General features: G+C 40.3%; 1 protein-coding gene across 4 annotated transcripts in view; it reads left to right on the top strand.

Annotated features, from left to right (window-relative positions):
• The first annotated feature begins 4,817 nt into the window (after positions 1-4,817).
• Positions 4,818-27,129, top strand: part of CNNM2 (cyclin and CBS domain divalent metal cation transport mediator 2) — a 152,047-nt gene continuing 129,735 nt past the window's right edge. For 2 of the 4 annotated variants that reach the window (XM_037805073.1, XM_037805074.1), the window contains exon 1: positions 4,989-6,609. In XM_037805073.1, coding sequence (XP_037661001.1) covers positions 4,989-6,609 — 1,621 coding nt within the window. Of the gene's footprint in view, positions 6,610-27,129 lie in introns of all 4 variants that reach the window. The other 2 variants (XR_005211997.1, XM_037805075.1) reach the window with 2 other exon arrangements.

Genomic DNA, 27,129 nt, shown 5'->3' with positions numbered 1-27,129 from the left:
TAAAATGCGAGTGGGAAGAGATAAACTTAGAACTGAACTTTTGGGTTCAAAGAAACCAGAAGCTGATGGCTTGGAAAATTATGGGCTTCCAGGGGGTGGAATCCCAGAAGCTACAGCCCAACGTGAGGATGTAACCAAACATGGACCCTGACTGCCATTTCAGTACAAGCCAAGATTGGAGATGGAGTTATCCAGAAAGGATTTGTGGAAAGTCCTATTGTCTGACAACTTTGACCCCTGCATGCCTCATGCGAAGCCAACAGAGTTTTTGCGAGATCTTTATAGATGGAGCTGCTGCTGGTTGGGACTGGAGGAGACAGACAAGGAACTAATTAAAGGAAAAATTTCTTCAAAGACAGAGCCATGGAGATTGAGGTCTGGAGTCAAGAGGCCTTGGGCTGGGAGAGCAGAGTGGCCCACATGCATGGAAAGGGTGAGTTTGCCCTGGAGGTTGAGGGTGGGCATCCCGCTTTGATGCTCTGGAAGAATTTTACCACCCCAGGTCCTGAAGAGGGTGGAGCACATTCCCAGGGAATTGGGGAGAGCCTGGCTGCCACCACACTGTTGTGAAGGGGTTGAGTGTGTGCTCCGGAGATGGAAGGGAATCCGGGTGCTGCCCAGATGTTTGAGGAGGGTGGGGCTGAGAATGTGGTCCCCCCAATGTATGGATAAGTTGGAGCACTCAACCCAGCATGTGGAGAGGAAAGGGCTGCCGAAAAGGCCCTGAGGAAGGGTTAGACTCCCGCTCTCTCAAGCCCCAAGGATGCAACGTCGTTCTGTTAATGACTCTCAGACTTGGAAATCTAACAGAGTTTGTCCTGCGGGTTTTAGAAATCGTTTTGGTCCTGTTAACTCTGTTTTCCTTTCAGTTTCTCCTTATGGCAATGGGAATGCTTATCCTAGGAATGTCTCTCCTTTGTATATTGGAAGCACATAACTTGTTCTAAGTTCAGAGCTGTGGGTGATGACTCTGATTGGATAATTTCCATGGAGGTGTTGCTCCGCCCATTCGGGGTGGGTCTGAGTTGATCACTGGAGCCATATAAATGAGCTGACAGGCAGAGGGAACTCAGTGCAGCTGTGAGTGATGTTTTGAACAGGAGCTACAGCCAAGAGGGACACTTTGAAGAAAGCACAGGAGCTGCAGATGACAGACAGTTTGAAGACAGCCATTGAAAGCAGACTCTTGCTCTGGAGAAGCCAAGAGAGGACAAATATCTCAAGTGCAACTAAGAGTGACATTTTTGAGGAACTGTAGCCTAGAGAGGAACATCCTGGGAGAAAGCCATTTTGAAACTAGAACTTTGGAGCAGACGCCAGCCACATGCCTTCCCAGCTAACAGAGGTTTTCTGGACACCACTGGTCATCCTCCAGTGAAGGTACCCAATTGCTGATGTGTTACCTTGGACACTTCATGGCCTTAAGACTGTACCTGTGTAACCAAATAAACCCCCTTTTATAAAAGCTAATCCATCTCTGGTGTTTTGTATTCCGACAGCATTAGCAAATTGGAACAGTGGGTCTTTAAGTTGAAGAACTGTTCTCTGATTTGAGCCAAGAAGGGTCAAGGGTAGCAGAAGGATGGAGTGGGTGCCTGCGCAGCACACGGGAGACCTCTTGCGGCTGTGTTGCGGGAGGTTCAGGAAGGGCCAGCTTCCCCTGGAGATGGGTGCTGGTGTGTTAGGTGCTGTTGAGTTCCCCAGGCCATGACCCGGAGGGACCGGGTGCCCCTTGGGAAGAGGTCAAGGAAGAGAACTGGGAGGCAGAGTGGGAAGGGAGAGGGACCATTTGGTGTTTTACATGCAATCTTTAAAAGCAAATCAAACTCTTCAAACTCTAAAAGACTTGAGTCTGGACCCAGTACCTTCCCAAATCCCTGATCTGGTGAACTTGGGAGCTTTTCATTTGAAGAAGAGAAAATTTAACACTCACCCTGCCCCCTTAGGAGTGTCCAGTGAGGGATTCTGGCAAAAGAGGTTTTGGTAGGGAAGGTATTTAATAGAAAGTTCTGACTTTATCTAAGTGACTTGCTCAAGGTCAGACGAAGTCAGAACCTAACTAAGATTAGACATTCGTAGCAACCATTTAGTAACCTCAAGCATTTTGTAGCACTTTTTGGAGGCAAAGTATGATCAGAAGTCAGGGTTTTGTGTTTTTTTTTGCCTCCAGAATTCAAAAGAGTTCTTTAGAAGTATGTGCTGACCTTGCCCCGCAATTCATTCCTTGATATAAACAGGTCGGGAAGCCTGCAGAAGTCACTGTAAGTCTAACCCAGCAGCCTCTTACTTACTACAGAGAGGATAATTCCCTGAACTAAAAAGACTTAAACCTAAAGGAAGATCCCTCTTAAGGAAAAATTACTTGGCTCAGGCATCAAGATTGCTCTGTGTCTCTTGGGACTATGTGAAAAATATGTCTCCCCCTTCTCCCCAATGAACATTACTTGGTGATCCCCTGTATGAAAGTTTGAGCTTGGTTTATTTTTATATTGTACATCGGCTTGGCTGACAGTCTTGCTATGAAGTCTTGAATGTCTAACTTGCTTCTAAACTGCTGAATGCCACACTTTCCTTACTGTTCCAGCTTTCTCTGAAATGCACAGGAAATGTCTCCAGGTTTGGCAAGCTCTTGTCTTCCCCCCTCCCTCTTCTCCACACTCCTATTCCGAAAGTGTACATTCAGCATTTGAGAGCCTTTAATCATCTTCCCTCTTGGCACCCTTAAACACACTTGCACTCACATTTTTTATGAAAGTAAAACAGTTTCATTTCCAGTCAGCTGATTGGGACCATGTCTATCCTAAACCTTTGTCAGATACCCCCTAAAAATCCCAACTGTTATTTTCTAAACTTCCACAACACCACTCTACAAATACATGTCAATTGGGTGAATTAGGTTTTCTTCTTCTGAACTTTTCAAATACAGCATAATGAGACTTGAGGGTAGGGGAAGCACTGTCAGAAACTGAAGGGCTGGAAACTAGTAGGGGCCATTATTTGAAAAAATCAGAATAAAAATTCACTTCTTTAACACTCTATAAATATTGTTTTGAATGCTTTCCATTGTTTTAGGTTCTGGTGATACAGCAGTGAACAAAACAGACAAAATCCTTGCTCTCAGGAAGCTTCTTCTAGCAGAAGGAGACAGCCAATAAACTAAATTAATTTACATAGTATTTAAGAAATGATCTTTGTTTTGAAGAAAAATAAAGCAGAGAGTATATGGAGTGTTTGTTTGCAAGTTTAAAATAAGGTGGCCTTTGATCAGAGATTTAAAGGAGGTACACTAGAGGGCTATGCGGACATCTGGGAGAGCAAGGAGTGTGAAGTCTCCCAGGCGAGCACCTCCAGAGTGACTGAGGAACAGCTGGGAGAAGAGCCTGGCTGGAGCAGCAGGCCATGAGGTCAGAGGGTGAGCGGGAGCAGCCCTTTTAGAGCCTTGTGGGATAGATACAGTAGGTACCCGGGATATTATTGTGATGAGGGTAGATGCCGGTAGAGGGTTTCAAACAACGGAGTGAGACAGGATCTGATTTAAGATGCTCACGCTCGCTGCTGGGTTGAGAAGGCAAGGGGGCAGGAGACACCAGGTAGGAGGCTACTGCAATCAACCTGGCAGAAAATGTGTTTATAAAAAGGGAAGAAAATGTGTTTGTAAAATAGAGGAAGGAAGCAATTTTTTTTTGGAAGTTGTGAGAAAAAAGACCTGTTTGGTGGCTACTCTGCTACTGGGTCTCCCCCACAGGCAGTGGGGTTGGGAGCCCTGGGGAGCTAGGTCTCCAGACTTTTTTTCTCCTAAGCGACCTATGAACCTAGACGTGTTTGGCAGTGTGATTGAGAAAGAGCTTTTATGGGTCTGCTTGGGAGATCTGTCCCTTCCAGTTCCTAAACTTGCCCAGGTGCTTGTGAAAAATATAGATTTCTGACCCCTATCTTTTCAGTAAATATGGGTTGGGATCCATGGGATATGTACTTTATTAAGAATACGAGGGAATTCTTATGACTAGGAAGCTTGGGAAACTGCCCCACTCTAACCTCCCACCCTTAACTCAGGCCCACCTTTTGGGGTTTGCGGCGGACCTGGAAAACGCAGCAGGGCTTCCGTGCGGCCGGCAGGTGGCGCCACCTCACTGCAAGCCGCGGAGCGCGCGCGTCTCCTAGCTGGAAGCGAGAGGAGCCGGGCTGCCGCGGAGCGGGGCCACTGGGTCATCGCTTATCCCGGGCAGAGCGGCGCGCACGGATGGTGGAGTGGGGAGTGGGGACTGGGAGGCGCGCAGCGGCGTGGCCCATGACCGACCTCTTTTTAGGCTGTGTGCGCCTTAAGCCGTTCCGAGTCAAAATAGCTCCTTGGGCTCCTGGAACAGCTTCCTGGGGCATCGAGCACTGGGGAGCCGGCACCACGTTGCAGCGAGAACCGGCAGCCTCGCGCCGCGGGGAATCGGTCTAACTCCACCAACCGCAGGCACTGGGACCCCCCAGGGAGCGCCCAACCCTCGAATCGCTCTTTTTCATTGGCAGCCGCACGGAAGGCCACGCCCCCTCTGCACAGCTCTCTTCTTTGACTGGCTCTCGAGCCCCGGCTGGCCACACCTCCTTCCCTCGCACATACACAAGAGTCACGCGCCTTTCTGTTGGAAACTTGGCGTGCTGAGGTGGACAGTGGCACTCATCTCCACCCACTTATCTTGCCATTGGTCTGCGGCGCCGCTCCCCATTCCAGCCCCCTGGCTGGGAGGGTGGGCTCTCGCTCGCGGTTGGCTCGCCGGCCTGCCTCCCTCGGGAGCGACTGGCCCGCACCTCCCTACTCATCGTCCCACCCCCGAGCGTAGGGGCTCTTCAACTGTCCGAGGCCGAGTCAGAGTCAGTCAGAGAGGCAGACTGCTGAGCACTGGGCGCGGACGCTCCATTGCAGTCTCGCCGAGGGGCCAGTGCCTGTGCTTCGCGCCCCCGGGTGGGAAGGATGAAGCCACAGCTGGAGCAGCCACCCTATGATTGGCTGTGGTGCTTGTGAACCCGAAGTAAAGATGGCGGGCGGGCAGGTAGCCGCAGTACTGCCCACTTGGAAGATGGCGGTGCGCCGCAACCTCAGCGCCCGTGGCCGGGGGGTCGTGCAGGCGGCGGCGGGGCGGCTGCTGTCGCTGCTACTGTTGAGCTGCTGCTGCGGCGCGGGCGGCTGCGCAGCGGCCGGCGAGAACGAGGAGACAGTGATCATCGGGTTGAGGCTGGAGGACACGAACGACGTGTCGTTCATGGAAGGGGGGGCGTTGCGGGTGAGCGAGCGGACTCGGGTCAAGCTGCGGGTGTACGGGCAGAACATCAACAACGAGACGTGGTCCCGCATCGCCTTCACGGAGCAGGAGCGGCGGCGTCACAGCCCCGGCGAGCGCGGGCTGGGGGGCCCCGCGCCGCCAGAGCCGGACAGCGGCCCCCAGCGCTGCGGCATTCGAACCTCAGACATCATCATCTTGCCCCACATCATCCTCAACCGCCGCACATCCGGCATCATCGAAATTGAGATCAAACCGCTGCGCAAGATGGAGAAGAGCAAGTCCTATTACCTGTGCACGTCGCTCTCCACGCCAGCCCTGGGCGCCGGCGGCCCGGGGTCCGCAGGCGGTGCCGTCGGGGGCAAAGGCGGCTCCGGGGTGGCCGGGCTGCCGCCGCCTCCGTGGGCAGAGACCACCTGGATTTACCACGACGGCGAGGACACCAAGATGATCGTGGGCGAGGAGAAGAAGTTCCTGCTGCCCTTCTGGCTGCAGGTGATCTTCATCTCGCTGCTGCTGTGCCTGTCGGGCATGTTCAGCGGCCTCAATCTGGGGCTCATGGCTCTGGACCCAATGGAGCTGCGCATCGTGCAGAACTGCGGCACGGAGAAAGAGAAGAATTACGCGAAGCGCATCGAGCCCGTGCGCAGGCAGGGCAACTACCTGCTGTGCTCACTGCTGCTGGGCAACGTGCTGGTCAACACCACGCTCACCATCCTGCTCGACGACATCGCCGGCTCGGGCCTCGTGGCGGTGGTGGTCTCCACTATCGGCATCGTCATCTTCGGTGAGATCGTGCCCCAGGCCATCTGTTCGCGGCATGGCCTGGCGGTAGGGGCCAACACCATCTTCCTCACCAAGTTTTTCATGATGATGACCTTCCCTGCTTCCTACCCGGTCAGCAAGCTGCTGGACTGCGTCCTGGGTCAGGAGATAGGCACCGTCTATAACCGGGAAAAACTGCTGGAGATGCTCCGGGTCACCGACCCCTACAACGACCTCGTCAAAGAGGAGCTGAACATCATCCAAGGCGCGCTGGAGCTCCGCACCAAGACGGTGGAGGACGTGATGACTCCGCTCCGGGACTGCTTCATGATCACCGGCGAAGCCATTCTTGACTTCAATACCATGTCGGAGATCATGGAGAGCGGCTACACTCGCATTCCAGTGTTTGAGGGTGAGCGCTCCAACATCGTGGACCTCCTCTTCGTCAAAGACTTGGCCTTCGTGGATCCAGATGACTGTACGCCCCTGAAAACCATCACCAAATTTTATAACCACCCCTTGCACTTTGTTTTCAATGACACCAAGTTGGACGCTATGCTGGAGGAATTTAAGAAAGGTGGGAAATTTTGGTCTCTTTCATTGGCTTGCTCTTTCTCTGTCCATCCTCCTCTACTTGAGTCCTCTACCCTCTGACCAACCCGCCTCCCTCCCTCTGCCCCTCCCCCCCAAGGGGAGTAGACGAGAATTTCTCCTAACTGTAGTGTTGAAAGGGTGCGGTGGATATGGGGACGGGTACAACTAGTAAGCGCTCTCCGGGTTCCTTAAAAAGCATGAGACTACTATCACTTGCTTTTTCCCATATCAGAAAGCAGGCGACGTAATTTCTGTGCACGATACTCCCCTCCTCCATCCCCTCCTCCATCCCCACCTCCGGGGGTCTCAGGTCTTGAGGTGTCTGTCTGCTGCATTGACTGCCTGGGTTCTGAGTGGGTAGGTGAAAGTAGGGGCCAGCTAATGACATGCGGTGCCATTTGGTTGACATGTTCTAATGGCAGGCACTTGAAAAACAGGTAGCTTTTCTAACCCAGTACAATCATTTGCCTTCTCCTTAAACATCTACACTGTCGTTTAAAAGATTGGAAGTGAATTTTCTATTGCTTCTGTTGCTGGTTGTCTGGCCACCGGTAGGGAAGTTTGAGGTCAGCCTTTGAAGTGAAATGGGGTGGTGTAAGGCGGCTGCCATCAAAAAAAAATCACTCATTTGGATGTGGCTTGCTTTAGCTGGAATGGAGATTTTTTTTTTTTTTTTTAAGAAATAAAAGTTATTAGTATGTGGTTTGCAAACATTAAAGATAAGTTAATCTTTTATGAGGTTATATCTTGTCTAACTTTCTTCACTATTTGTTTAATTTTACCTGAAACAACAAATACAATCTCCCCAAACAAGTGTGGTTTTGGAAGAAAGCTTGAACCTTCAACAGTGGGATGAATTCCCTCTATTAATTATGGTGTGTTTGTTTGTTTGTTTATTTATTTATTTGAGTCATTCCACAGTCAAAAAGTGTTCTTTTTAACCTTGATCAACTGGTACATTAAATTGAAGTATGTCACCCTGTAACAGTGAGTTTTTAACAGGGAAGAGAAGTACAGAGTGTGATTTGCTCATCTTTTTTGCATTGCAGTATTTTTTGTTTGTTTGTTTTACCATGTAATAACCAGGTAAATAGCAACTCATACTAATACCAATGAAATTTGGCTTTTTAAAGTCTCCAGTAAGTAGCTAGTGGTATTTGAAAACGAGAGATGCCAAGTTTTTTCGTTGCTGTGATGCTAGTGCAGGTGCACTTATTGGAATGTGTATATAGCCTTTAATGAAGTGATTGTCCATCCAAACTAAGACTTCCTTCTTCAAATAGATTTTTGATCACTGATAGTGGCCTCCTCGCTGAAAAAGCCATGCGACAGCTTGGTGAAAGCTCAGTGGATGTGATTATCTGAGCATACTCATGGTGTATGGTTGCCCTGATTCCATTTTCTTGGCTGAATGGTGTCCTCTATAGACCAGGAGCACATTGCACTAATTTTCAGATAAAGGAGTAGAGCAGAATGTGTCTCAGAAGTTGGTAATTTGCATTTAAAAGCAGAATGAAATTCTTCTGGATTCTTAAACAATAAAAAGAAAATGTCTATTATCTCTGGGTGACAAAGCTTCTTTTGGGGGTGTCATTCTTTCACTGCTAAGTTGTTAATTAGAGCATCTAACCAGATTCTTTTTTTAAATTCATTTTATGGTAATATCTGTAATACAGAAATATATTTTCAAATACTTGAAAATGCCTCTGAAATGATGTGTTTGTTTAGAACATCTGTATTGAAGCCTTTCTTGTATATAGATATGCATAATTAGTCTGAGTTATTCTTTATTGAGGGGAGAATAGAAAGGTTCTGCAACATGGAAAGAAATGAAGACACCTTTAAATAAGTGTATGTGCATACTTTATTTTCTAATTATTAGAACTCTTGCCTAGTTAACTTGAGGTTGGAAAACAGCTAATTATTACTTATTTTCTGTATGCCAGATACTGGCGCTGAGCACATTACAGGAATCTGCTTGTTGAGATCTCATAATGACGGAATGGCGTCTCCATTTTGCAAATAAGGAAATTGAGGCTTAGGTTAAATGACTTGTCCAGGGTCACATAGTAAGTTGTTGATTTGGGGTTTTAACTCAGGTCTATCTGACACCATAACTTGAGCTTTTAACCACTATTTTATAGGGTCTCCTTGATCCTGATTTTACATTTCTGTTTTACTGAGTATGAGGTTTGGTTTTGTATAAACACTGCCTCACAGCCTATTGGGTGACAGAGACATGTATTGAAACAAATATATGGTTTTAAACCCAGTGCTTCTGTGATGTTGGGTGTATCAGTTGTTATTTCCATTTTTGCCATTGAAACAAATCCGTTTTTTGGCTAGTATCCTAAATCTAATGGATTCTGTTTCTAGTTTTTGCTTGTCAGAACATCAAGATTCATTTTGAAAATGTTTTATACTAACATTATAGTGTAGTGGTGTGCTACTTTAATGGACTACTCATAACTTTTTTTCCCATAGCTAAAATTTATGTGTCTCAATTTTGGTTTCCTATCTGTTTTTCTTGGAAGGTTGACTCAAATTCAGTTTTATGCTTTAATCTTGCTTTTATTTATATTTTTTGTAGCTACCTATATAATAATTGGTTTTTAATGAGCATTCTTTATAACTGCCCTTCTGTACTCCTTGCAATGTCTTTCTCTTTTCCTTTTGTTTTTCTTTTGTTAGTTTTATAGTTACTTATAAGTCTAAATAAGAGAATAAGTTCAGTAAATCCCACTAGAGGATTATGGGAATCTTAGAAAAACTGTCTAAAGCAAAATAGTGTAGCGGAAGGAAAAGCTAAATTAAATGTTGCTACCTTTGTGTGCAGAAATCACACTATAGAGGCTCTCATTTACCTGACAGAACCTTCCCAACAAAAGATGATGGACTCATCCAGTTGTACACTGGGGTTGAATCTGAATAATCAGTAGCCAGTTATTATTTGTTTGTTTGTTTGTTTTTCTCTTTCTTTTAGCTTTACAACAGTTGCATTCCAGTATTGAAGACCATGCTGGTTTGCAGCTGCTAGGGACTTAACCAGGCTCTTTTTTAGCTTTTACTCAGCTAGAAACAGGTGAGATTGTCAGATGTTATTCTCTAAGAAAATAATTCAGAGAAGAATGTGATATACAGTTTTCAATTAAAACAGTAGGTATACAGTTCTCCATTCCTATAATTTAACAAGTCTTTCCATATTGATGTTCAGAGGGTTTAATATTAAACACTTTTTTCTCACCAAATAAAGTGTTCCACTTGCCTAGATGTTTTTATTGGTGTTTAAAGGAATGAACGGTGTCATAAAGGGTGGATGTATTTGCTTTTTGTGATCTTGTGTGCTCATTATTTTTGTGCCATAACATATATTAAACTTTTATCATTTTGCATGCCTACAACATCATTATGAAATATCCACATACTATAAAATCAGACCTGGAAGGCTGCTCAAGGATCATCTAATTCAGTGTTTGCCAGATTTACCAGATGATAGGAATTGGGGGGGTTATTTATTAAGAAGGACTTTGGTCTCACTCAGAGACCTCCTAGAACACAGTCTCCAGGGAAGGTACCTTGGAATCTATATTATTAAGAGTTATTCTGAGGTGATTCTTGTGGTTAAGTGAGTTTAGGAAACACTGGTCTAGTCAGCCTCTTAAATAAGGAAAGTAAACCCTGAGAAAGGGAAGAAAGTAAGTGACTTGCTTAGGGCTACTCACCTAATTAGTTGCATCAACCAGACTAGAACCATTGTCCCTGATGTCTCGATTGGAATTCCTTCCACTCCACCAGGCTGGCCCTTTGGTCCCAGGTTATTCAGAGTTAAAGGTAGCTGCATAATTTGAAAAACAAATGTTCAGGTTTGCCATTGGTTTTTATTTGTCTTGTGATTTTGATGTCAATTTTTTATATATCCTGGATTCAGGCAATCTTTGATGGGCATTTTGTTACATAGAAAATAAGTCTGAGTGTGAGTTTATTTAATTTAATTTTTTATTTTAGCTTAGTTTAACTGAGTATTTTACTCTGCTAAGATCAGCCTAGGAGGGTATTTTAGGAAATGGGTGTTGTTTTCTGGATTGCTCGAAGTCTTAGGTAGTTAAATATAAGGGATTTCTTTCTTTCTTTTTTTTTTCTTTTTAGTTATTGTTAAATTTAATTTTGGGTATCCTTTAGTGATAAATTCCCCTTTTGGTTTGTTTTTCTGTGAGAGTAATGATGATTGGATTTGGGATTGTGTGTTGAAAGTTTTGGCTCTTTTTGTTTCTATTCATAGTATAGGTGTGTAAAATTTCCATTGAAATATTCATCAAAGCATTTGAAGGCTGTGTCTCATTCATGCATTTTTCTGCTCTTTGTTAAGTTTTTATAATATAAGCTAAAGTTTACAGCAAATCATTCCTGATTTTTGGAGGTCATTTGTATTAATAGGGTCACTGAAGCCTGAACATAGACCTTTAGATCAAGAGGGACTATAGTTGCATACTGGCTCTGACTTAGTATGATCTGGACAAAACAGGAAAGGACTTTGTTCTGCTTTTTCTCTTGGTTTTATGGGGGTTACACTCCACCTGCCCCTTCCCCCGTCAAAGGCCCTCAGAATTATTTATGTTTTGAAACATTCTAAACTATTGTGAGGGGTTAATTAATTTTAATTATTTGCAAATCCAAGCACAATTGAAAATATTTTGAACTAGAAAAACCCACAAAATAGACTGAGCCAACATAATATTTTATGGTTCTGTTTGCTCTTAGACTACTTAAACTTTTAAGAACAAACCTTTAATTACATGTTTATTGTAGTTACTTACAAAGTATTATATTTCTTTCAAAAGGGCCCGTTCCTCTAAATGCCTGTATTTTATTAGTAGTAAACTGCAATTCCAGGAAGATTTGCTTGGCATATAAAGAATATTTGTTTAAAAACATGGAAATGGATCACTAGAATCCAATACAATTTTAGTATTGTCTTTCTGTCCTCTTTTTCTCGGAACACTCAAACAAGAAACCCCAAATCCTACCAACACTAAAAAGGAGAAACAATAGGAAGCATTCTTTCTTTCAGCATCACATATACTCGTAACTCCAGAATGTCTACATAGGAGGAGTTTAGGGGTGGCAAGCTTTGGAAGGGGGAGTTAGGAGATTAATTTGTTTATTTAGGCTAGTTTAGGGACTGATAGAGATAATGGGGGTGCTAAACCCCTCCCTGCCTTAGTGCTACCACTGATTACAAATAATACTGTAAAGATGATGAAATCCTGGTTTCTCCATATTTCACCTCCCTTGCTGTCAGATGAAGGTGGGAATGTTTCTTTTTCTTTTTTAAAAACATTGTCATACAGTATACATAGCATAACGTACTATTCTAAATATTTTAAAGGATGTAATTCTGTGGCATTAAGTACATTCTTAATGTTGGGCAGCTAGCACCATTATCTTCTTCTAGAACTTTCTCATCATCCCTAATGGAAACCCCATATCCATTAAGCAGTCACTGCCCGTTCCCTACCCTTCCCAGCCCCTTCCAACCATTAATCTGCTTTGTGTCTCTATGGATTTTCTTGTTTTGTATATATTTTATATAAATGGAATCATACAATATGTGGCCTTGTGTGTCTGGCTTATTTCACTTAAAATATTTTCAAGGTTCATCTATGTTATAGCATGTGTCAGTACTTCCATTTTACAGCTGAATAGTATTCCATTATGCTGATTTAATACATTTGGCTTATCCATTCATATGTTGATGGACATTTGGATTGTTTCTACCTTTTGGCTATTGTGAATAATGCTGCTATAAAGAGTCATCAACAAGTTTTTGTTTGAATAGCTGTTTTCACTTCTTTTGGGTACATATACTGAGGAGTGGAATTGCTGGGTTTTGTGGTAATTCTCTGTCTAACTTATTGAACGGTTGCCAAACTGGTTTCCACAGCAGCTGCACCAACAATGTACAAGGGTTCCAGTTTCTCCATATCCTTGCCAACACTTCTTATGGTCCTCATTTTGGTTATAGTCATCCTAGTGGGTGTAAAGTGGTATCTCATTGTGGTTTTGGTTTGCATTTCCCTGACTAGTGTATTGAGCATCTTTTCATGTGTTTGTTGGTTATTTATATATCTTCTTAGGAGAAATGTCTATTCAAGTCCTTTGTCCATTTTTAAATTGGGTTGTTTGTCTTTTTGTTGTAGAGTTGTAAGAGTTCTTTATATATTCTGGATACTAGACCCTTATATAAGATATAATTTGCATATTTTCTCCAATTCTATGGGTTGTCTTTTCACTGTCTTGATAAGTGTCTTTTGATGCACAAAAGGGGGGGATGTTTCTTTTTGAATTCACATGCTTTGGGGAGGATACCACCTGCTAATGGAAAGATTAAGAACAGTATGCTCTTCCCAGATTTACTATGGATAAGTAATTTATCCTTCTTAAGCCTCAGTTTTTTTTTCATAATAAAATGGGAGATATTTACTAACTCATAGGGTTCTTAGTAAGAATTAATATGATAATGAATGTAAAAATGTTTCCAGTAGTACCTGCACTTAGTGCTCAGTTAAGCATTATTTTTATTATAATGATTCTATAGGAGGTTCTTAGTCATTCATAGTCTTTTTCTAGGCTAGAGATTGATAATCAAGAGAAACTTGGGGTCATGTGTGCTTACAGTTGTTATGGATATCGAAATCTTAAAAGTGGCTAATTATTGTGGGGTTTTTCTTTTCCTTTTTATTGTGATTGAATTCCAGGTTTTCTTATTTTTCTAGCAGTTACCATTATATAACAAGATGGCCATATATATATATATATTTAATTTATTACATGTTCTGAACTTAGAGTAAGACTATTGAGTTAAAAAATCTTCATTCTCCTTAACTATCAGTGACTGAAAGAGAACAAAATTTAAAAGAAATAAAGTAAGTGATCGTGGATTTTGGAAGCCCCATTGTATCTCTCTTATATAACCAAAGGTTCAAGATGAAAGGAAGATGTAATTACTCTGAGAAAATGTTTTAACATTGACCAAAGACATAAAAAATGGTAATGTCTAATATAGCAAGTTTGTGTTGCTTATAGCAGTGTGAATTTGTAATTCTTTTGGAAGGAAACCAAGAGTCATAAAAATGTTCCTACCCTTTGGTTTAGTAATTCTTTTCCTGGAAATCTTAATTCAGTGATACAATTCAAGAGAAGGAAAGAACTCTGCTAGCTTCTCATGTTGCATATATAAACTGGGCAAAAATGGAAATAACAAATATCTAACATGTCAAGGGGATGGTGAGGAAGGGGTTAAGAAAATTGTAGGTATTAACAAATTGTGACCATTTAATGATAACTTTGAAGGCCATGTAGCATTTCGGGAAAACTTAAATACTGATCATTTACATGGATTATAGACGTGTAAAAATATATATGTGTAGAGAAGGACTGGAAGGGAACATGGAAAAAGTGGAAAGAGTTGATGTGTTAGGATGGGGGTGGGGTCTTGGCCAGTCTTTGCAAAAATCTTGTTAATCTTGTACAATAATATATCGGGGAAAAATTCAAATATGCTGAGAATATTATGGTTTTAATCTTTGGAAAACTAACCTTTGCTTATATTCAGGAATACATCTATTATACCATTTATCCTGAGGAACATTTTACTATTGAAACAAAAGTTCCTATTGAAAAAAATTATTGAGATATAATTGACGTACCATAAATTCAACCTTTAGAAGTGTACAGTTTACTGGTTTTTAGTATATTCACAAAATTGTGCAACCATTATTACTCTCTCATTCCAGGACATTTTTATCACTCCCCAAAGAAACCTTGCACCCATTGGCAGTCACTCCCATTCCTTTTTCTCCCCACCTGGGGCAACAACTACTGGGGAGACAACTAATCTGCTTCCTGTCTCTATGGATTTGCCTGATAGGACATTTCACATAAATAGAATCACAAAATGTGTAGACTTTTGTGTCTGGCTTCTTTCGCTTAGGATATTTTCATGGTTCATCCATGTTGTAGCAGGTATCAGAGCTTCATTCCTTTTTATGGCCAATTATTACATTACATGTTGTATCGGTTTGTATATATTATGTCCCCCAGAAAAAGCCATGTTCTTTGATGCAGTCTTGTGGGGGCAGACATTTTAGTGGGGATTAAGTTCAAACGTTTGGATTAGGGTGTTTCTGTGGAGATGCGCCCCACCCAACTGTGGGTGATGACTCTGGATAATTTCCATGGAGGTGTTACCCTGCCCATTCAGGGTGGGTCTAAATTAAATCACTGGAGCCATATAAATGAGCTGACAAACAGAAGGAACTCAGTGCAGCTGTGAGTGACATTTTGAAGTGCAGCTGAGAGTGACATTTTGAAGAGGAGCTACAGCCAAGAGGGGCACTTGCAAGAATGCACAGAAACTGAGAGAGTAGCTGCAGATAAGACACATTTTGAAGACGGCCGTTGAAAGCAGACTTTTGCTCCAGAGAAGCTAAGAGAGGGCAAATGCCCCAAGGGCAACTGAGAGTGACATTTTTGAGGAACTGCAGCCTAGAGAGGAACGTCTTGGGAGAAAGCCATTTTGAACCCAGAACTTTGGAGCAGACGCCAGCCACGTGCCTTCCCAGCTAACAGAGGTTTTCCGGACACCATTGGCCATCCTCCAGTGAAGGTACCCAATTGTTGATGCATCACCTTGGACACTTTATGGCCTGAAGACTGTAACTGTGTAATCAAATAAACCCCCTTTATAAAAGCCAATCCATTTCTGGTGTTTTGCATTCCAGCAGCATTAGCAAATTAGAACACATGTATATACCAGATTTTGTTTATCTGTTCATCAGTTGATGGACATTTGGTGAGTTTCTTCCTTTTGGATATTGTGAATAATGCTGCTATGCACATTTGTGTACACATTTTTGTGTGGACATGTGTTTTCAATTCTTTTGGATATGTACCTAGAGAGTGAAATTATGGGATAATATGGTAAAACTGTGTTTAACCTTTTTAGGAATTGCCAAACTGTTTTCTAAAGTGGCTACGCTATTTTACATTACCCACCAGCAATATATGAGGATTCCAGTCTCTTCACATTCTCCATATCCTTACCACCACTGTTATGAGCGGTCTCTCTTATTATAGCCATCTAGTGGATGTGAAATGGATCTCATTATGGTTTTGATTTGCATTTCCTTAATGACTAATGATGTTGAATGTCCTTTTTTATGCTTATTGGACATTTTTATGTCTTCTTAGGGGACATGTCTATTCAGATTCTTTGCCTATTTTTACGATTGGGTTATTTTTCTTTTCGTTTTGAGATGTAAGAGTTGTTTATATATTCTAGATACTAGACTCTTGTCAGAATATAACTTGCATAAAGTTTCTCCCATTCTTTGTGTTGTCTTTCCACTCTCTTGATAGGGTCCTTTGATGCACTAGATTTTTAATTTTGATAAAGTCCAATCCATCTATTTTTCTTTAGTTGCTTGGACTTTTGGTGTCATATCTAAGAAACTATTGCCTAATCCAAAGATTTACACCTGTGTTTTCTTCTAAGAATTTTATAGTTTTAGCTCTTACATTTAGGTCTTTGAATCATTTTGAGTTAATGTGCATATATGGTGTGAGGTCGGGGTCTAACTTTATTCTTTTGCATGTGGATATCCAGTTTCCCCAGCACCATTTGTTGAAAACACTTTTCTTTACTCCTTAAATTGTTTTGGCATTCTTGTTGAAAATCACTTGACCACAGATGCATGGATTTATTTCTGGATGCTCAATTCTGTTCCATTTATCCATATGTTTGCCCTTATGCCAGTACCACACAGTCTTGATTACTGTCGCTTTATAGTGATTTTGAAATTGGGAAGTGTGAGTCCTCCAACTTTGTTCTTCTTTTTCAAGATTATTTTGGCTATTAAGTTCCCTTGAATTTTAGGATTGGATTGTCAATTTCTGCAAAAAAAGGCAGTTGGGATTTTAATAGAGATTGCATTGACTCTGTAGGTTGATTTGTGGAGTATTGCCATCTTGACGATATTAAGTCTCCCAATCCATGAGCATAGATGTCTTTCCATTTGTTTAGTCTTCTCTAATTCCTTTCAATGATTTTTTGTAGTTTTCAGTATAATTGCACTTCCTTGGTTAAATTTATTCCTAAGTATTTTATGTTTTTTATGCAGTTGTGAATTGTTTTCTTAATTTCATTTTCAATTGGTTCATTACTAATATATAGAAATATAATTAATCTTTTAATAAATTGATCTTACGTTCTGCCATCATGCTGGACTTGTTTATCAGTAAAAATTAGTTATTTTTTAAATTTATATTTTTATTGTGGTGACATCTATAAAATAAAATTTGCCATTTTAACCATTAAGTTTACAATTTAGTGGCATGAATTACATTTACAATGTTGTGCTCCCATAACAACCTTGCATTACCAAAACTTTTTCATCACCCAAAACAGAAACTGTGAACCCATTAAAAAATTAACTCCCCATTCCCCTCTCCTCAGCCCCTTGTAATTTCTAATCTATTTTCAGTCTCTATGCTTATTCTAGATATTTCATATAGGTGGAATCATACAATATTTGTCCTTTTCTTCTGGCTTATTTCACTTAGCATAATGTTTTCAAAGTTCACCCATGTTGTAGCATATATGGGAATTTCATTCCTTTTTTGGTCAAACAATATTCCATAGTGTGCATAGCCACATTTTGTTTATCCATTTATCTGCTGATGGACACTTGGGTTGTTTCTACCATTTGGCTTTTGTGAGTAATGCTGCTATGATAATTGATTTTACAAGTATCTGTTTGAGTCCCCACTTTCAGTTCTTTGGGATATATACCTAAGAATGGAATTGCTGGGCCATTTTGTAATTCTGTGTTTAACTTTCTGAGGAACTGCCAAACTGTTTTCCATACTTGCTGTGCCATTTTACATTCATAGAACAATTGGTTCTTAAAAAAGAAAAGTAATTTTTAAAAACATGCAAGGTTGTTGGGTTTGTCTTATGTTTATTTGTTTAACTTGATTATAATGGGTTCTTTTTTTCTTTAAATAAAGTTTAGGAATTTTTGCTTGCTGTTTTCTTATCCAGAGAATGAATTGGTCATTGTTACTGTCATTCTTTAGTAAATCTGATAAGAAAGAGTGAATTTTCTTTATTACATTAGATAATAGGTGAAGAGGAAACAGACTATGAAATTTGTTAGTCAAGGAGACAAAAAAATTAGTTGGCTGGAACTTGGGAGACAAAAAGTTAATTTGTTTGAACCTAATATTTAGAGTGGCTTTGTGTCATTCTAGGGATTTGGACTAGGAGATGAGCACAGAAAAGACCGTTTGCCTAGTATCTGAATGGTTTTTTGGTGCACTTCTTCTCTAGGCCATCTTGGCAAGAGTTTTCTTTGGGTAGGTTTAGCAGATACTAGAAAAATCTCTGACTTTTAGTCACTCTGAATTTTACATTGCCATTGTCAGTATGATCCTTGAGGTTTTTGGGTTCTAGGTAACCAGAAGAGACAAAATGAAACTGTGCTCTTTTTTTGTGCAGTGGGGGTGGGGAGGCTGGTATTCTGGAGGGAGAATGTCTTCCCATGCTAGCAATGACAGAGTGAGAACATCACCTGATCTTTATGGGGGTGTGCAAAGCCTCAGGCTTTCTATTTGCCCATCTGCAATCATAAAAACAAAGTGCTGGTTTTGGAGCTTCTGCAGAATGGCATTTTGGGGCTTCATTTTAGACATAGTCCTGAGAGTTATGCAGGAGGTGGGAATATTTGAGCAGGAATGAAATGGATGTTATATTTAAGAAGAAAATTAAAATGAAAAACTAGAACAAAATTACAAACTCTCTTATCTCCTTCAAGGCTTGTTTCCTTTAGTCATTAGTGTACCTCCTTGATTTAAGGAGGTTTGACAGGAATAATTTAGTCTCTGTAGAGTTGATTACTGAGCAAAGATATTTTATTGCTCTAGTGATTATAGCTGTCTATTCAGTATATTTATGTGAAATTCCCCCTTTTTTCCTTGGGAACTATGGACTGTTTTGTCCAAAATTTAGCCATGTTGTGCTACTTTTTTTTTCCTTATCTGAATCATTAGTATTTGGAGTGAAAAATGAAAATATTTTAAAGCCTATAGGAATTGTGTGTGTACACAAAACAGCTTAGTGAAATTAATTTTGCATATAAAATAAAGGGGTTCAGGTTTTAGGTTGTCTTTGTTTTCAAAACATGTTATTAGGTGACAAATCTAGTTTGTTTAGATTTGTATCTGGCCTGTCTGGAATGAAGCTTTTTGATGTATGATTAAACGGGTAAAGTAGTTGAGTTTCAAGTAAATTTATATTTTTAGCATAAAGCTGTAATCCCCAGATACCTCTCCTTTGGGAGATGTTGAGATTCTGGACACTGCTTCCTTTTGTCTATAGAAATCATCACTATAAATCCAGACATGATTATTCAAAGGAGACAAAAGAAATAAGGACCACCCATGCTTGAGGCTCAGTTTCCAAATTATTTTATACATTTTGCTAAAATAAAAAGACCTTTTAATTTTAAGGATCAGAACATTTGTTTGGTTTGATTATACTCCTTTAAAATTACACATATTCTCAGACAGAGAAAGATGTGATTTTTTTTCTTTTATTTTGAATGGACTCAGAAATATACTTAACCAATTATAGGATAATTTATCTGTATTTTGACACCTTTCCTAAAGTCTGTTTTAAAATGACAAAATAATGACAATGGATTTTGCCTCTATTCCTTGAACTTGCTACCCAAGAAAACTAGGCATTTTAGGAACGAAATGGATGTTTGCTTTACTTGCAAACAGTGTTGCTCTTAAGTAGTCCCATGTATGCAAGAGTTTTGGCTTCATTACCCTATAGTGAAACTCCTCAGCTGTCACGGAACCGCCAGCCAGCATTTTAGTGCCACACTCTTAAATACTAATGAAACAGGTAAGTGTCTGTGAATGTTTGAGGAGATTCTAACAGGAATCACAGACACTAAAACTGACAGAAGAAAGGAACTTACTTGATGTAAACTGACTTGTTTCACATAAGCTAAATATTCAACAAACCAGCAGTTATTACCACAGGTTTTTATTTTATTTTAGGCTGTGACTTCTTAAAACCACCTAACAACCTTTGTTAGTAGCTTATTTGAAGATTTGCTTCCTTTTTCATACATGCTATAGATAGGATCTTTCCTGTAGTCATTCAAGCATCCTTTTAGTTTGGGGATCTCAAGTAGGATGAATGTTGAAAATATTTCTTTACAGCTTATTTAGCCCCACTGCATGTTCAGAGACTAATGTAGGCATTTCTGACCAAGTTCTATGTCTTAAGGGATTAATACCTGTCTATTTTCCTCTCTGTTTTTTTACTGCAAAATTTCTTAAAGGATAGCAGTTGACTTCCTTTTCCTTCTTCCTGGCTTCATCTTTAATCACATACAGTATGGCATCCCATTATCATAACCAGTGACTTCCTTTATTGTCAAATCCTGATCTTGGTTATCATCCTTCCTAGCTGCCTTGACCTTGCTGCCTTTGGCACTAACTCGTCTCTCCAGCTTGGCTCCTCCGGCATGTACAGCACAAGCTTGTTTCTCCTCTTGCTTTTCTGACCCCTTCCTTTTATCTTCCTGATTTCTTCTTTCCATTTCTAATTGAGCATTCCCCAAGGTTTTGCCCTTGTCTCTACCTTTTATGGTCCTTTTCCAATTTGAGAAAACTTTCTTTGACTCATCTTTAATCCATTAACCATTATTGAGCATCAGAATAGTGTTCAATGAACTGGGTGTGTGTGTGTGCACACAACAAGGAATTAGATATATTTTCTATACTCAAGTAACTTGCAATACATATGACTTTATACTCTTTTTTCCTCTGTATCTTGTCACCAAATTTAGTTGATTTATTTTGCATATGCCTTTTATACTTTTTTCTCTGTTCCTACCCCAGTGCTTAGCCTGTCTTATTTGTGCCTAGCTCAGTGCCTACTATATTTTTGGTGCTCCATAAATGCATTTTAAATGAATGAATGAATGAATCTCTCTGGATTATTGTAAGGCCTCCAAGATGGTTTCCTTTATTTCCTCAGGCATACACCTGTCAGGTTGATCGTCCTTAAAAATAACTTTCATCTTACCAAGTTTTGTTGTCAAAGACCCATAATTAAAATAGTAAGATATTGTCTTTTTACCTGTCAAAATAACCAGAATGGAAAAACGATGAGGTACAGTTATCAAGTTCCTATGAGGTGTGGACTCCTTCTCTGACTGCATTTCCTCCCACCTCCCCCCGGCTCACTTTGCTTCAGGCACGTTGGCTACCCGGCTGATTCTGCGTCCACTCCAGCCATGCTCCTGCGGCAGGGCCTTAGCAGTTGCTGTTCCCTTCACCTGGAACGCCCTTCCCCCAGAGAGCTTTATAACTCCCTCCCTCCCTTCTTTTAGGTCTTCGCTCAAATGTCAGTACTTCAGTGAGTCTGTTCTTGGCTTCCTGTCTAAAATTTCACCCTCTCTCTTGTAGCACTTCTTATCTGCCTTCTCTTCTTTATTTTTCTTCCATAGTCTTTTACTTACTTATCTTTTTGTTTGTTTGCCTCTCCTATCAGAATATAAGCTCTGTGAAGGCAGGGCAGGGACTTCTGTCTGTTTGGTTCACTGCTGTATCCCTGGGGCCCACACGGGGCCTGGCACTTAGGTGCTCAATAAATATTGTTGAATGTTTGAAGTGAATATTATTGAGACAGGTACTGTTTTATATTACTGATGGGAGTGTTAATTGGTAAATCTTCCTAGAAAGCAATTTGGCAGTATGCATAAAGAACCTGATACTTTTTGTATATTCTTTTCCTTAGTAGCTCCACTTTCAGAAATCTGATCTAGGGAAATAATCATAAATGCATATAAAACTTAGAACACAGATGCTCATCTAAATATTTTTTAAAATAGCAAAAAAAATTATAAATAATCTAAAAGTCCAGTAGGAGGAATGGTTAAGCAAATCATATGATGCAGTTATTTAAAGTGACATTTATAAAGTTCTTAATAACATAGGAAAATGCTCTTAATTATATATTTTTAATATATTTCTTATTGTGAAATTTAACATATATGTACATAACAGAGATAACTGTCAAAGTATGATTTAACAAGTAGTTAGAGAGCAAATTTCAAAGACTGTTATGGCACATGAAAAAATGTTCAGCTTCACTAGCTATTAGAGAGATGCAAATTAAGACCACAATGAGATACCATCTAACACCGGTTAGAATGGCTGCCATTAAACAAACAGGAAACTACAAATGCTGGAGGGGATGTGGAGAAATTGGAACTCTTATTCACTGTTGGTGGGACTGTATAATGGTTCAGCCACTCTGGAAGTCAGTCTGGCAGTTCCTTAGAAAACTAGATATAGAGTTACCATTCGACCCAGCGATTGCACTTCTCGGTATATACCCGGAAGATCAGAAAGCAGTGACACGAACAGATATCTGCATGCCAATGTTCATAGCAGCATTATTCACAATTGCCAAAAGATGGAAACAACCCAAATGTCCTTCAACAGATGAGTGGATAAATAAAATGTGGTATATACACACGATGGAATACTACGCGGCAGTAAGAAGGAACGATCTCGTGAAACATATGACAACATGGATGAACCTTGAAGACATAATGCTAAGTGAAATAAGCCAGGCACAAAAAGAGAAATATTATATGCTACCACTAATGTGAACTTTGAAAAATATAAAACAAATGGCTTATAATGTAGAATGTAGGGGAACTAGCAATAGAGAGCAATTAAGGAAGGGGGAACAATAATCCAAGAAGAACAGATAAGCTATTTAACGTTCTGGGGATGCCCAGGAATGACTATGGTCTGTTAATTTCTGATGGATATAGTAGAAGCAAGTTCACAGAAATGTTGCTATATTATGTAACTTTCTTGGGGTAAAGTAGGAACATGTTGGAAGTTAAGCAGTTATCTTAGGTTAGTTGTCTTTTTCTTACTCCCTTGTTATGGTCTCTTTGAAATGTTCTTTTATTGTATGTTTGTTTTCTTTTTAACTTTTTTTTCATACAGTTGATTTAAAAAAGAAGGGAAAGTTAAAAAAAAAAAAACAAAAAAAAAAATCAAGGAAAAAAAAAGATGCAGTGCCCCCTTGAGGAGCCTGTGGAGAATGCAGGGGTATTCGCCTACCCCACCTCCATGGTTGCTAACATGACCACAGACATAGGGGACTGTTGGTTTGATGGGTTGAGCCCTCTACCACAGGTTTTACCCTTGGGAAGACGGTTGCTGCAAAGGAGAGGCTAGGCCTCCCTATGGTTGTGCCTAAGAGCCTCCTCCCGAATGCCTCTTTGTTGCTCAGATGTGGCCCTCTCTCTCTGGCTAAGCCAACTTGAAAGGTGAAATCACTGCCCTCCCCCCTACGTGGGATCAGACAGCCAGGGGAGTGAATCTCCCTGGCAACGTGGAATATGACTCCCGGGGAGGAATGTAGACCTGGCATCGTGGGACGGAGAACATCTTCTTGACCAAAAGGGGGATGTGAAAGGAAATGAAATAAGCTTCAGTGGCAGAGAGAATCCAAAAGGAGCCGAGAGGTCACTCTGGTGGGCACTCTTACGCACACTTTAGACAACCCTTTTTAGGTTCTAAAGAATTGGGGTAGCTGGTGGTGGATACCTGAAACTATCAAACTACAACCCAGAACCCATGAATCTCGAAGACAGTTGTATAAAAATGTAGCTTATGAGGGGTGACAATGGGATTGGGAAAGCCATAAGGACCACACTCCACTTTGTCTAGTTTATGGATGGATGAGTAGAAAAATAGGGGAAGGAAACAAACAGACAAAGGTACCCAGTGTTCTTTTTTACTTCAATTGCTCTTTTTCACTCTAATTATTATTCTTGTTATTCTTGTGTGTGTGCTAATGAAGGTGTCAGGGATTGATTTGGGTGATGAATGTACAACTATGTAATGGTACTGTGAACAATCGAAAGTACGATTTGTTTTGTATGACTGCGTGGTATATGAATATATCTCAATAAAATGAAGATTAAAAAAAAAAAAAAAAAAGACATAATGCTGAGCAAAATAAGCCAGGCACAAAAAGAGAGATATTGTATGTTACCACTAATGTGAATTCTGTGAAAAATGTACAATGTTTTATACTGTAGAATGTAGGGGACCTAGAGATACCAATTAGTGGAGGGGGAATGATAATCTAATAAGAACAGATAAACTATGGAGGGTAATCTCAATGTTATGGGAATGCTCAGGAATGATTATGGTTTGTAAACTTTCTTGGATATAGTAAGATCATGTTGGAAGCAATAGAGTTATTTTAGGTTTTTTTTTTTCTCTTATTCCTTTGTTTTCTTAAGGGTTGTTAATTTTCTTGGGGTATGGTAGGAACATGTTGGAAGCAATGTAGTTATTTTAGATTATTTGTTTTTCTTACTCCTCTGTTTGGACATGGTTTATTAATTTTCTTGGGGTATGGTAGGAACATATTGGAAGCAAAGTAGTTATTTTAGGTTATTTGTTTTCCTTAATCCATTGCTTTGTTTGAAATGTTGTGGGGTTTTTTTGGTTGTTGTTTGCCTGTTTGTTTTTAATTTTTTGATAAACAAAGTTAAAAAATTGAAAAAAAATCAGTAGAAAAATGGGAGTAAAAACTAAATGACAAATAGGGTGGGATGGGGGGATGGTTTGGGTATTCTCTTTTCACTTTTATTTTTTATTCTTATTCTGATTCTTTCTGATGTAAGGAAAATGTTCAGAAATAGATTGTGGTGATGAACGCATAACTATATGATCATACTGTGAACAGTTGATTGTATACCATGGATGACTGTATGGTTTGTGAATATATTTCAATAAAACTGAATTAAAAAAAAAAAAAAAAAAGACTGTTATGGGTTCCAGTTCCACAGTTTCAGTTACTTTCTTATTGTGAAACATAAGATATATATAGAAAGATGATGATTTTTAAAGTGCAATTTAAAGAGTAGCTATAGAGCAAATTTCAAAGAATATTATGGATTACAGTTCCACCATTTCAGTTATTTCCTATTAGCTATTCTAATACCCTAGCATCTAAAATTTAAGTAAAGATTCAGTATTTGTAATACTTTGTTAAATCCTATCTTGTCTGTTGCCACGCCTTCCTCTCATTTAATCGCTTCCTCGATCTTCAGGGGTGTCTAGGCAGTGGCCACCCTAACTTGTTCAAATTGAAAAGAGGTGTTGACATTATGGGGAAGGGGGATGCATTTGGTTAATTTTCTTGAAGAGGCTGCTGCCTCTGGGTTTTGGGACTTATCTGGCATAGGAACACTCTGGAAGATTTAAGTTTCTGAAAAAATAAACTTAGTGAGTGAAACTTTTATAGAGTCTCACATAGGGACCTAGGTATTCTTTAGTGTTTTTGGGACCACTGTTGATTAGGGCTTGGCATACTGTGGGCATTTAGAATATCTAGCTGGGGCTTGCATAGGAGTATCCCCAGGATATCCTCTCAGCTCTGTTTGAAATCCCTTAGCCACTGTAACCTTATTTTGTTACATTTCTTTTCCCCCTTGTGGTCAAGAAGGCATTCTCAACCCCACGATGCCAGGGCCAGGCTCATTCCTGGGAGTCGTGTCCCACATCACCAGGGAGACTCATTCCCCTGGGAGTCATGTTCCATGTAATGGGGAGGGTAATGAATTTATTTGCAGAGTTGGGCTTAGAGAGAGAAAGGCCATATCTGAGCAGCAAAAGAGGTCCTCTGGAGGTGCCTCTTAGGCATAATTATAGGTAGGCTTAGCCTCCCACTTACGGCCGTGTCACGAGAGCAAGTCTCAAGATCGAGGGCTTGACTTATTCAGTAGGGGTTTCCTAATTTCACATAGCATATATTCTGTCCAAGATAAACAATCAGTGTCTCACATTATGTTCACATTTATCTTCATTGTACAATCATCATCAGTCTCAATTTTAAATAATTACCATAATACAAAACATCCCAGAGCTCTTATCACTTGCTAATTATTCATCCCTAGTGTTAGTGTAGTGCTGCTAAGGTGTTCCTGTTAAACATAGTCTATAATATGCAATGGATAGTTTTTCCGTATACTACTCTATTGTTAACTCTTTGTACCCAGTATCATACCTTAGAAGTATATAATGCAAATACTTAATTTATATTTGTAGTGCTACTCTGTGGGTTACATGCCTTTAAACACCACTTTCAATCATGTTCTCCTTCAATGTGGCACTCATTCTTAGAATCCCATTAACGAACTGTCGTCACCCCTGTCCATTCCCATACTTTTAAGTTTACCCTCATTATCATTGTATTAGCTTATCATTCTTCCTTCCCCTAGCTTCTGACTATCTCTAGTTCCCCTATATTCTACATTATAAGACTCTGATTTTACATTGTTCAGGGAGTTCACAGTAGTGTAACATACAATATCTCTCCTTTTATGTCTGGCTTATTTCACTCAGCATTATGTCTTCGTATGTTTCAGGACCTCATTCCTTCTTACTGCTGCATAGTTTTCCATCATATGTATATGTCACATTTTGTTTATCCACTCATCTGTAGAAGGATACTTGGATTGTTTCCTTCTCTTGGCAATTGGGAGAAATGCTGCTATGAGCATTGGTTTAATTATGTTTTAACAACTGTATTAAAGAAATGGTAGGAAATATACCAAAGTTTTAATAATAAAATAGGCCTGATGTTTTATCTGTGTTTTCTAAATTAAGCAGCATTACTTTTATTGTTTAGGGGAAAAATATAAAAGCCTTCAAGAGTTCCCGATTGCCTACGATATAGAATACAGACTCTTCATACTCTGGCTCCAACCCAAATTTGTATCTTCTGTCCAAAAGGGGTAATCTCATAACTGCACATTTGTGTTACATATGTATCATATATACATAAGTATTGTGTGAAAATATGTGCTTTATATGTGTTCTAGTTTGCTAATGCTGCCGGAATACAAAACACCAGAGATGGATTGCTTTTATAAAAGGGGGTTTATTTGGTTACACAATTACAGTCTTAAGGCCATAAAGTGTCCGAGGTAACACATCAGCAATCGGGTACCTTCACTGGAGGATGGCCAGTGGTGTCCAGAAAACCTCTGTTAGCTGGGAAGGCATGTGGCTGGCGTCTGCTCCAAAGTTCTGGTTTCAAAATGGCTTTCTCCCAGGATGTCCCTCTCTATGCTGTGGTTCCTCAAAAATGTCACTCTTGGTTGCACTTGGGATATTTGTCCTCTCTCAGCTTCTCCGGAGCAAGAGTCTGCTTTCAATGGTCGTCTTCAAACTGTCTCTCATCTGCAGCTCCTGTGCTTTCTTCAAAGTGTCCCTCTTGGCTGTAGCTCCTCTTCAAAATGTCACTCACAGCTGCAGCTGCACTAAGTTCCTTCTGTTTGTCGGCCCATTTATATGGCTCCACTGATCAAGGCCCACC

The sequence above is a fragment of the Choloepus didactylus genome, chromosome 15 (genome assembly GCF_015220235.1).
Source record: "Choloepus didactylus isolate mChoDid1 chromosome 15, mChoDid1.pri, whole genome shotgun sequence".
Taxonomy (NCBI): domain Eukaryota; kingdom Metazoa; phylum Chordata; class Mammalia; order Pilosa; family Megalonychidae; genus Choloepus; species Choloepus didactylus.
The sequence above is the reverse complement of the archived record's forward strand: the minus strand, read 5'-3'. Positions and strand labels throughout refer to the sequence as shown.